The following is a 13,170-nucleotide window of genomic DNA, read 5'->3' on the forward strand; positions in this document are numbered from 1 at the left end:
AAAAAAGACAGGTTAAAAAAGTCCCAAAGCCGGCCATATTTGGGGTATACAAATACAAAAAGAGGTGAAATCTAATCCAAAACAGCCAAACTGTAAAAAAAGTGTGCAGGCCTCAAAAAGGCTATGGTGAAAAAAGATGTGAAATCCAAGGTAGTGGCCAAGAAATGGCTGTGATGGTAGATTAATGGTAAAAAATTTAATAATGACAATTCGGGTGAATTTTTGTGCCGCTTGGTCTTGGCAAAAAATTCACCTAAATTGCCGTTATTAAAATTTTTACCATTAACCTACCATCACAGCCATTTCTTGGCCGCCACCTTGGATTTCACATCTTTTTTCACCATAGCTTTTTGAGGGCCGCACACTTTTTTTACAGTTTGGCTGTTTTGGATTAGATTATCTGTACTGTTAGAGCACTAGTTTGCCTTAAATCATTATATCTGTAGATAAGAAGAACAGTGTTGTGTGTAAAAACAAGCCTCAAAGCCAGTTTATGATTGTAAGCGAAATCCATGCAAAAACAGCCAATTAAGCTGTATGAAAGAGTGCAGCCTCCAAAACCTGGGTGAAAAAGTTGTGAAAACAGCCATGAAATGGCTTTAATGATGTTAATGATAATAACTGGTGCATTATAAAATGTATTATCGTTAATATGATTGCAGCTATTTCATGACTACCACCTTTCTTTTTCACCCATGCTTTTGGTGGCCGCATCCTTTTATACAGCTTAGTTGGCTGTTTTGCATGTATATTACATACTTACAAGTGTAGTTATCTATTGAGACATCACAGTTACTATCAACATGTAGATCTTCTTCATCTTCAGCATTGTTATTAACAAGTGCCTTAAATAAATTTTCTGCAAATCTCAAAGATGAGTCACCATCACAATACACTGCTGAGCCAGTTTGTGCACTATTATCCTGGAATATTACTGGTGCATCAAACAGGATATCAGAATTGCTGATATATACAGCTCCTCCTTCTCCTGTAGCACTATTTTCCACAAATGTTACTTTGGCACTTCCATTAAATGAGATTTGTAAATCATTACGTGCATATATAGCACCGCCTACATGGGCTGTGTTTCTAGCAAATTTAGTCACTGAATTGTCCTTAAATAGCATGGTAGCAGACTGAGTTATGTGTAGAACACCTCCATAGGTAGCACGATTGTCACTAAAAGTTACTGTAGAGTTTTCATAACATGATATAATAATGTTTGAACCATGCCTTGTATAAAAAACACCACCATTTGTACCACTATTACTCGTAAAGTTTATTACTGCATTTCCTCCAAATAAAATATCAGAATTTTGGGTTGTGAAGATAGCACCTCCATGTCTTCCAAAATTGTTATCAAATATCACTGATGAGTCTCCATTAATAATGAGATCAGAATGACCTTCACTATCTAAAAGTATTGCACCTCCAAAGTTACTCCCTCGATTATTACGAAATGTCACTATCGAGTTTCCATTTATAAAGATCTCAGAACTATATGTACGTATTGCTCCTCCATATTCAGCACTATTGTCATTAAAATGTACCACACAATTTTCATTGAGTAGCATATTGGAGTAAAATTCTATGTATAAAGCACCTCCTCTCAATGTTGTTACACAACTACTAAATCTCACGAAAGAGCTACCATCAAATCTGATTTCAGAATACCTGGTTGTATGTATAGCACCTCCAGCTTGGTCTGCTCTATTACCGATAAATGTCACTAGTGAACTGTCAGAAAATGATATATCAGAGTGATCAATAGAATACATAGCACCTCCACCTTGATTTGCACTGTTACTGTTAAATGTCACTAGTGAATTGTCAACAAAAAATATGTCAGAGTGTTCATTAGCATATATAGCACCTCCATGTTCCCCCGCATTGTTACTAATAAATGTTACCATGGAGCTATTGGCAAATGTAATTAATGATCCACCTAGGGAAAAAATGACTCCACCGGCTACACTAGCATCATTATTTTCAAATTGCACTGATGAATTATAACCAAAGGTCATGTTAGAATTTTGAAGATAAACAGCTCCACCACTAACAGTAACAGAATTGTCATAGAATGTGACACTGCATTTATCAATTTCTATAGTAGAGTTAGCACTGAAGATTCCTCCACCAAAGTTTGCTGTGTTTTGCCTAAATGGTACAGTCCCCAAAACATGCACATCAGCATTTGAAAGGTATATAGGTACTCCTTGGTTACTAATAAACACAGAATCTTGTAGCAGAATACGAACATTTTTGCATGGGTACCGGTTATTAATGTAAACAACACTTTCTGCTGGCCCATTTGAGATGAAGTTGCAGTTAATAATATTCAATACCGGTGGAGGTTTAGCCACAGTCACAGATGAGTAGTGTATGGCAGATCCATGACTACTGCTATTGTTGTTATGTTTAAATTGGCAATTTTTAATGAACATATCTTTTGACATTTCTGAGATTGCTACAGCTTGTCTGGTTGAATTATGGAAAAAGCTATTCTGGATTCTAACATTTGATGAGTTGTGAAACTGTAGTCCTCCACATCCTTGCCATACAATCCCTTCAATTGAAAAATTACTGCAAGTGTCAAAACGTAAGTTTACAACATTAGCACAAAGTACTGTAGCAATAGTTTGTCCTTTTATCAGAATATTATTGACATTTACTATAGTGATGTTTGAAGTCAGCACAATGGAAGACTCTATATTAATAACCACATTATCTGTAACATTTACCAGGGCATCTTCAAAGGAACGAAATGTACAGTTGCCAGTTACACAACATGGAAGCTGATCTTGATCGTCCCCACTTCCTACATCACTTGTTACATCACCATAGTTTCTGACTGTATAAATACAAGGATCAGTAGCACCTTTTACCTGTTCAGTACCTTGTAAGAAGAAAAGAAATAGGAAAAATCCAAAATTAACAAAAAAATAACCATGTTCTTTCATGTTGTTTGTAAAAATATACATAAAATTTTGTTCATGAATAATAGGAACTAACTTTTAAAAACCACTTTAGAAATGACTGCAAATCATAAGTAAGGTAAAGTAGCTATGTGGTAATAAACCTTTACAAGTATTAGTTTTGATTTTTTAAAAGTTTTTATTATTTCTATAAAGTGTAATGTCAATTATGCTGGCGTAATTTTGAGCATAATACCATACCTGTTTCACTGCCCGTACAAAAGTCTCAATAGTAGCAGTGAAATTTATCCTGTATTTCACTGACAGCAGTGAAAAAGTTGTAATTGCAATTTCATTGGCTAGAATTTATGTTAACAATGTAGCGCCAATTCGTGTCGACGCGTGTTTAGTACCGGCATAGTGACAAATTGCGTACATAGCAATGCTAATGCACAGCATGCGTATATGCAGCGAGTATGGTATTAACTGGGAATAGCATGGGTAGCAGTGAAATTTGGGATAAATACCACTCTTGTTGTATTGGAAATGGTAAATTTCCAATACAACACTCGTGATATTTATCCCAAATTTCACTGCTACCCATGCTATTACTAGTACTAATACTATTATGCTCAAAATTATGCCAGCATAATTGCCAGTGTGTAATAATTGGCTAGCAAAAGCATTAAGCATTATGCCAGCATAATAGGACAATTTTCAAGATTTTAATTAAAATGTGCAATGCGTGTGGCTAAACATGAACACACTACACCTTAGTACTGCATTTCATATCAACTAATGTTATTATTTTTATTGCTGATTATTCACACTTTGTGGAAATAAGATCGAGATGCTCTAATAGAGCAGTCAATTACTCAGGAAAGACTGATATACTCTAATAAACAGCCAACTCTTTGATTTTATAAGAGCATAATTTTGAGCACAATAGGCTGGATTCTTTAGCACTGCTCAAAAGCATAATAGGCTATTTTCAAAGCATAATTGGCTTGAGCCTAAGTGTAATACAAATTGTAAACTTGTGTATCAGTATACTGTAGAAGTCATTGGAGATTACTAGCTTTCATTAAAACTTAATAATTATGCTACAGTGTAATGTACTAGTATTTTTAAAAATTATTAATTTAAAAAAGAAAAAAGATATAGGAATATAAGCAATGAAAAGTGCAAGAGATGAATGATGGTATTACAGCGTAGCTCTGTGAGAAAATCACTACAATGAAATGTTATAGCTATATTTTGTTCAGTGCTGGAGTAGCCCCCCCCCCACCCCGACCTAAGCTGCAGTAACATCATTCATCTCTTGTTTCACTATATTTTATCACTTGGATCCCTACTTCATTTTAAAATTAATAATAAAACATACTAGTTTGTCCAGCTTTTTTGTATATAGCTGCACACTTGTGCTGTTCTATTAGGATAACTGCTGTATTAGAGTACTTGCTTACCAAGAGGTGTGGTGACTATTCCTTATTTTCACAATGCTATCATTATAAATACAGCTAGGTCAATAAGCGGTAAGCTAAGGTCATCATGTTTGAGTAACTAGATTCTTAAGAGGTGTAGTTTTCATGCTCAATTGTTATTAATTAACCAAAATCATTACTGGACGTGGTCGTGAACTTATTGTAAACTTACAGGTACGTACCTACCTTATACAGTAGCGTAAGCACTTTAAATGATTTGTGGCATCTAAATAATTATGTTGCTCAATTGACATGGAAAATTTATGCCTCGATATGGCTTTGTTACATGAAGATGACAACCAGCTTGATTGAAGGTAAACAAGTACAGAGGGCACACACTAGGCACTGGCCTATTATGCCCGAAATTTTACCTATTATGCTTTTGAGCATTGCTCAAAAATTAAGCCTATTATGCTCAAAATTATGCTTTCAAAATCAAGATTATGTTCTAGAAGTGACTGTTTTATTAGAGTATATCAGCCTTTCCTGGCTGCTCTATTAGAGTAAGTGACTGCTCTATTAGAGTATCTCGATCTTATTTCTGCAAAGTGTGAATAACCAACAAAGAAACGGTTTAATAAGTTATATTACGTGTTTTCGATTATAAAATGCACTAATAATACTATTGGCAGTGAATATTTGCTTTCTTTCAGGCGCGCGTATTGCGCATTTAATTAATTTTTCAAACATCGTCCCTATTATGCTGGCATTATGCTTGATGCTTTTGGTCGCCTATTATGCTTTAAATTATTCCGGCATAATCGGCCGGTGCCTAGCACACACTTGTTGTAGCCCTTGAAAAGCACATTCCACTGGTAAGTTTGTTATTGTGGTGTAAAATGATGGCCGTGGGCTGCTTCATGTGATCTCCAGCCTTGCAACTGTAGTCAGGCAGGTGAAGTCAAGTTTTGGCAATTTTCTATATTTGGCCACCTGTATGTATTTTCTTGTTTTTAATGCTGTATTTGATGTTAGATGTATGCTGTAAAGGTGATTTTTGTAGTGTAGGACATCTCTAGGATGATTCTAAAGGTGGCATTTAGATGGTGATTGCTACTTTAAGGCTGATTTCTACTTAAACAGTACTAGTACAACTGTACTGTTTGATAACATTACAACTACACAAAACAGATGCATATCTATAAGTAACTTAATGTAATATTAAAACAAAAGGTTGAAGATATCTCAATACAGCAGTCACTTTAATACAACAGTCAAGCAAATATGTGTATGTAAATAAAAATGAGCAATTTTACATTTGAGTAGAGGTCACAAAAAAAGCCATGAAACAATAGAAGTCATCTATACTTGCAGCTATACTAGCTGATATTTAATTCCTAGTTGAGCTTGTCAACAGTATAGCTATCACTGAAGTAGGGATTAAATGTCAACTAGTATAACTACAGATATAGATGACCTCCCTTTTTTCATTGCCTCTGGCCCTACTCAAATGTAAAATTTCTAATTTTTCCTTGTACTTGTTTATCAGGACACATGATAGTGTCGTGCAGCCAACACCAGCTAGTGCTGATGTGCGAGAGACAACTACTGTATGTATATTTACAGGTGTCAAAAAACACTGTTTTATGCATTCGTATCTCTGAACAGAGATTAACCAGTTTTACTACAGAAACTCCCTTGGATTAGGGCACCTCTATTCCAAATATGAGTTAAATCTGCCTAGCCATCACTAAGATATGCACCTTCAAAGTTCGTCTTTAAATTTTTTTATTGATCTTTGGCCAAGAAATAGCTACAATGATGTTAATGTTAATAAATTTTAATAATGGCTGTGAGCATTGTTAAAGTTTATTAGCATTAACATCATTGCAGCCATGTCTTCTTGTCCACCACTTTTGATTTACACTTTTTTAACCCAGGCTTTCTAGGCCACGCCTTTTACACAGCTTGGCCGTTTTGTGCATATTTACTTTTTTGTAGCAACAAAATTCATTACCATTACATACCATATCAAAAGGAAAGAATGGCACTAGACACATTGACTTTACATTATGCCACAGCTATTATTTACTGAAATGCAAAGTGCCTATTCCAATTCATTTTCAGCTATGTATATGTTACCAATTATAAATGTAAATGAAGAACAGTATGAGATGTACTTCTGTAATCAATCCAGTTACACTATGGAAATTAAAGCACTAAAGCCATGACGTGTTACTGCAAATCAACACCTAAAAAGTAATAGGAAAGAAAATGGTACATGAATGAGGAGAATTGTAAGTCCATGATGCATGCATTTTATGTAGCTGCTGCCGAGGTTAAAGGCATGTCTAGGGATGTTGAACAGCAAAGAAATCAAGCCCATAACCTAAACCATAGTAAGGTAATGTTTGGTTGACAGTATCAGTTAGTTATTTAATAGAAATTTCAATAAACACAATTCATAGAAAGCTTTTGGAAGGCTTTTGGGTGGCTTTCAAGGCATTTATGGACTTGACTATTCTCTAACCAATACTGCCAAGCTACTATGAAAGAAAAGTGAGGCTGGTTTTAGGTGATATTTTTGGGCAAGAACTCTATGATCCCTACTGTACAGTTTTTTTGTATGATAAGAAATAAAGTTTGTTTGCCATATGTACTTGGCAGAAGCATTGTGAGTTAACTTTGCATATTATTTTGTAAAATTTGCAATTATAAGCATTTATTTTTATTATATCTGTTTTGTAGCAAACTTCTTCATATGCATTCTAGAACATTAGAATAGATATGTGTGTGTGTACACATTCTTTGTGTGTTCTTAGAATTCCTCAAAATGTGCACTCTATTAGAGTATAACAACAAATATATACAATACAATACATTTATAATTATGTCTTCATTGTATTTGCATAGATAAGAAGAAATAGAGGAAAGCCAAACCCAAATGTCAGGTATTGAGGCTTAACAAAGTACAAAATGAAGTGAAATTCACACAAAAACAGCTAAGGTACAGCCTTCAAAAGCTTGGGTAGAAAAAGTTGCAAAATCAAATCAAAATGGCTACAGCTATGTTAAGGCTAATTAATTTTGATAACGGTTTTTCTTCTTTTATTATTGGCATCTTAACACCCTTGCAGCCACTTTTTGGCTGCCACCTTGATTTCACAACTTTTCCACCCAGGCTGGTAAAGGCTGCACCACTTTTTACAGCTTGGCTGTTTTGAAAGGAGGGTAAATTTCAATAAAAGTGAAAGCTATTAATGAACATTAACATCATTAAAGCCATTTCTTAGTTGCCAAATTTGATTTCATAACTTTTCCACCCAGGCTTTTGAAGGTCACACCCTTTTTATAGTTTGGCTGCTTTGTGAGAATTATTATAGTTGCTGTGATAAAAAACAAATAAACACTGGCATGCATGAAACATTGTTGAACCACAGGGAATAGCTAACCAGTTGCCTCTAATTCACATATACTATAGTTATGTTGTATAATGAAACGGTACAGCAGTACCGTTTAAGTAGGGATCCCCCCAAAAATGATGTGTGTCACCAAATGCTGCCTTTAAAAATCATTTTAGAAAACATCTTATGCAACGAAATCACTTTTATAGAACAATATAGTCTATCTAACATCAAAATTATAAAACTCAATCAATCAATCAATTACAGCATTAAAAACAAAAAACACTTACAGGCTGCTGGATATATATATATATATTTTTAAATCGCTAAAACTTGGAATATAGACTGACTGACTGCCAACCTGCCTGCTTGACCACAGTCACAAGACTAGAAGTCAAACAAAGCAGTACACGGCCACCATTTTACGCTACAATAACAAACTCACCGGTGTGATGTGCCTTTTGGGGTTCCGACCAGTTTGTGCCCTCTGCACCATGTCTTTCCTTTCATCTTCAATCAGGCTCATCATTTTCTTGTTGTTGAAATGAAACCATATCAAGGTGTTAACTTTTCTTATCAACAAGCAGCATACATAAATGCCACAAACGTCTTTACATGCTTACACTCAGTAGATACCTGTATCTTCACAATAGGTTCAATGCCATATCTATTATAATTAATTAACGTGATTTTGGTTGATTAATAATGATTGAGCACCAAGACCACCACGACTCTTAACAGTCTAATCCTGTTATTATTTTGCCTAGCTGTATTCATAATGCTATATGGTACAAGGTGAAAAGCTGACTGAACATACTCTAATACAGCAGTCACCCTAATACAGTAGAACAGTCACATATGTATAACTGTATGCTATAACAAAAACCAAACAAACTTAAATTTAAAAATGAAGTAGAGATTCAAGCAATAAAAAGTAGTGAAACAAGAGATGAATGATGGTATTACAGTATAGCTCGCTGGAACAATCCTTACTTTGCATTGGCATTGAACAAACTGATGTTATAACATGTCAATGTAGGGATTTTCCCATTGGGCTGTGCTGTTAATACCATCATTCATCTCTTGTTTCACTATGTTTTATTGCTTGGGTTCCTATACTGTACTTCATTTAATTTTTAACCTTGTTGACTACAGTGCAGTACTCACCTTTTAGTGAATTATAAATTCCTCCAGTATGACCATAACTGTCAATATGTGCAAATCCATACATGATTGTTGTTATTAAGGCCTCTCCAATAGAGTGAATAACTGCAGTAAGGCCTTCTGATACTCTAACTTGAATAGCATATGCTTCAGTTACATTGTTAACTACAATTGGTTCCCATTCCTGTGTGTCTAGTGACGTGTTCATTCCTCCTGCTATCAAGTAGATCATGTCAGGTTGATAATATTGCACCAGAACTATGATGTTAGCATAGTGTGTGTAACTTTGTGTAGGATTTCGTATGGTGGTGGTGTAAATCTCATCAGAATACTGAAATGTAGCAGGAATGAGGGTCATCATTGAATCACCAGTAACCCCATCATCAGATGATACATGACTAAATTGTACTACTAGTATGCTGTTGTTTGATTTTATTGCACAATAGTCTCTCAACAAAGTCAATGTAAAATAGCTGCCTTTCCCAAGTGTATAAAATGATTTGTTATTGTTGCAGTAAAAATTTACAACAGTAAAGTTGTGTTCAGCTAATACTTTAATAGTGTATGCTCTTCTGGTGGCCAATGGTACAACATAAAATATTGTACCCCACTCAGTAGTTGGTGGTATTTGTTCAACCAAGTGATCACAATCTCCAATATGTAATGGTACATTACCACACTCATGGCCACTGAAAACTGACACTGGATAATTTGTAATAATTTCTGAAGAGGATAAGTCATTAAACGATTTCAAAAGCACAGTTTGTAGCCTGTTAATGAAAAGGATGTATTGTCTACCAGGGATTAGGGTAGTAGCATTTCTATCTATGCGAACAGTGACCTGTTGAGAGACCGTCAACTTCATCATTGTATTGTTCCTTGTACCAACTATTAGAACTGAACTTTGGTATCTGCTGCCCCATCCTGTTGTACTCCTAACAACTGACATTGCATAATATACATATTCTGCAATACTTGTATTTACAATCGGTAGTGAAAGAAATGTATCGCTAGTAGTAGAATACTCATTTTGACCAATCACAGTCACTTTATCACTACTAGTTTCAATGTATATTCCTTTGTTCTCATCATTGTATGACAAAGTTAGCAAACTAGAAGGAAAATTTACGATCACCTCATTTCTACCAGAAACCATGCCATTTGTAAGAAATCCCACACCTGGAGCTTCCATTGAATAATTTACTGAATGTAAATCATTATTAATTAACAAAACAGACAAATGACCACCAACATAATTCTTGAAAAATCCCAAGTAGTACTCAGTGCTTGTAGTACCTATAATGTGAAATAACACAAAATTACTTGAGGTAGAAAATAAGCTTTATGAACTCCTACTTAGTATAGTACCACAGTACTGTATGATGTGTACAGGTATATAGTCTATACATAGTCTGTACATACTCTATACATACATAATCTATAGAGTTATTTCATCACGTGAACAACATTACGTAAATAATTTGACTCGCCCACAAATCCGCCATTACTGTGTACAGGCGTGCTGTGATTCCTCAATGTCGTCTAATTCGTCACCTGTGACTGTTCCTCTAATGTCTTTGTATTTCCAAGGATTGCTTGAAGAATACAAAAGATGCGACAAGGATAAGATTGCGTTGGTATTGGGGAACAATCCATTTGGGAAGATTTTTGGTGGGGAGCCTTTTAATAGAGTTGTGCCAGTTGACTCGTGTGATTTAGTTTCTGATTTGGTACTCCAGACTAGTTTCACGATGCTTGAGCAGTACAAAGAGATTCATAGCTAGATGGACTAAAGACGTCCCTATGATGGAGATAGCTGGAAAATACTTCACAACTGGTAATGGACTCTATTAATGTGATTTGTGGTGCCGGTAGGTTCATCAATCACAAAGGTTGAATGAGAAGCCGCCGAGTTGCTGGATAATTTTGAAAACCTCTGGAGAAGTTTGTTGTGCCCACTGTGACTGTATGGCGGTCTGGGAGAAGCATGCAGTCATACTGCAACCATCCCTTATTATTTGGAAACATTAGCCAGAATACCAGACACAAGAACATGCACCCAAGAAGAATGCCAGTAGATAATTCCATCATATTTAAATATTGTTGAGTACCTTCTGATTAAGGACATAGATTTTATATCAGCGAGAGGAAAGAAGAGAAAGCTGGATGAAATGGTTGATGGTGTTAATAATGCACAATCCATTCCTAAAGTGGCAGTACGAGGAAAAAGAACTACAAAATCTGAACTGGTATCACTCTTTGAAGGGCTGAGTCATGGAGGCACAAAGCCAGGTGTTCTGTTAACACCATACGTATGTCAGTGCCGAAGCCTATGTTTGACAGCTTTCCTCAACCTTTAAGTTCCTTAAAACAACCACAGTACATGTAAATGAACTACTTGGAATTGTAAGCACAGTGTGAATCCATTTCCTTGGAAATCAGTGGAAAATGGAGAAATGTAAAAGGTTGAGCAAGCAAATATATCTTAGAGCAGTTCCAAGCTATGGTTCAAATATTGTCAAATATTACCAAGATTTTTGAGAAAGAAAGCCAAGAAGTAGAGGTGGCTGCTAACTCTCTAGCAACCCATATACATCACTGTAATCATAGATTATAGATATGAGGTAAAAAAAAATTAAAGTAAGTTGAAGTAATAATTATCAAAGTACATGTGATGGAAGCACCTGATCCTCAGATATTACAAGGTCAAGTGCTCCGATAGTCACTGGGGCAGCTACAATGAGACTTAGCTCCATGCAATCACTGTAATAATGAATTTATGCAACTTACAATAATTAATTAATCAATGTATACAGCAGCAATTAATCTTTCAGCAGCTCTTCTTTTGGCACATTAATATCTGGCATTATTACCTGGCAACTGCTGGCTTGACAGCTGGTGCTTTGAGTGGCCAAGGTTGATGGAAGGGAGCCAGTCTGGGCTTGTTACATCATATACATATATATATATATCTAATCCAAAACAGCTAAGCTGTAAAAAAAAGAGTGCGGCCCTCAAAAAGGCTATGGTGAAAAAAGATGTGAAATCCAAGGTGGCAGCCAAGAAATGGCTGTGATGGTAGGTTAATGGTAAAAAATTTAACAACGACAATTCAGGTGAATTTTGTGCCAATTGACCAAGCAGCACCAAAATTCACCTGAATTGTTATTATTAAAATTTTTACCATTAACTTACCATCACAGCCATTTCTTGGCCGCCACCTTGGATTTCTGAATCACATCTTTTTTCACCATAGCCTTTTTGAGGGCTGCACTCTTTTTTTACAGCTTGGCTGTTTTGGATTAGATTTCATTTCTTTTTGTATTTGTATACCCCAAAGCCAATCTATGGCCTGCTTTGGGACTTTTTTAACCTATATTTGTTTTCTTTACGACAGGAAGAAAAGATGAAGCAGATGTATTTTAAATATTTCTGATTTTATCAGTAAATGTACAAATTATATATATAATACATATATTTATTACAGAACTCTCCATGGTGGTTTCTTTGTAACTGAACACTCTACAAGGTGACTTCTTCTAGCTGCTCTCTCTACAGGGTGAATTGTTTGTAGCTGAACCGGCTCTCTACAAGGTAACTTCTTCTAGCTGAACTCTCTACATGGTGGTTCCTTTGTAGCTGAACTCTCTACAAGGTGACTTCTTCTAGCTGATCTTACTACAGGGTGATTTGTTTGTAACTGAATTCTGTACAGGTGATTTATTTGCAGCTGAGCTCTTTACAGAATTGTTTCTTTGTAGCTGAACTCTCTACAAGGTAACTTCTTCTAACTGCTCTCTCTACAGGGAGATTTGCTTGTAGCTGAACTCTCTACAGGTGATTTGTTTGCAGATGAACTCTCTACATGATGGTTTCTTTGTAGCTGAACTCTCAACAACGTAACTTCTTCTAGCTGAACTCTCTACATGGTGATTTCCTTGTAGCAGAACTCTCTACAAGGTAACTTCTTCTAGCTGATCTCTCTACATGGTGACTTGTTTGTAGCTCATCTCTATACAGGTTACTTGTTTCTAGCTGATCTCTTGAATTCTCTTCAGGTTGACTGCTCTATTAGGATGACTGCTCTATTAGAGTATCTCGATCTCGCACTTGCTACACTAAGTTGGATTTTGTGTTATAACTCCGTGGCTTTAGGTCTGATTCTTTTACACCATTGAAGAGCCTTTCTAAGATAATTATTCCATCTGTACAGCAATTTTCAAAGCATTACCCCAAGCCGTTTATCTGGTAGGCGTGGCAAGT

At 35.6% G+C, this 13,170-nt stretch overlaps 1 protein-coding gene across 1 annotated transcript in view; it reads right to left on the reverse strand.

The window, feature by feature from the left end:
- LOC136256841 (uncharacterized) overlaps positions 1-13,170 on the reverse strand; it is a 78,616-nt gene that overhangs the window by 62,083 nt on the left and 3,363 nt on the right. The window contains exons 2-3 of the mRNA XM_066049899.1: positions 8,911-10,203; positions 764-2,896 (exon numbers count right to left, since the gene is read on the reverse strand). Coding sequence (XP_065905971.1) covers positions 764-2,896; positions 8,911-10,203 — 3,426 coding nt within the window. The remainder of the gene's footprint in view (positions 1-763; positions 2,897-8,910; positions 10,204-13,170) is intronic.

Source organism: Dysidea avara, chromosome 5 (assembly GCF_963678975.1).
Source record: "Dysidea avara chromosome 5, odDysAvar1.4, whole genome shotgun sequence".
Classification (NCBI taxonomy): domain Eukaryota; kingdom Metazoa; phylum Porifera; class Demospongiae; order Dictyoceratida; family Dysideidae; genus Dysidea; species Dysidea avara.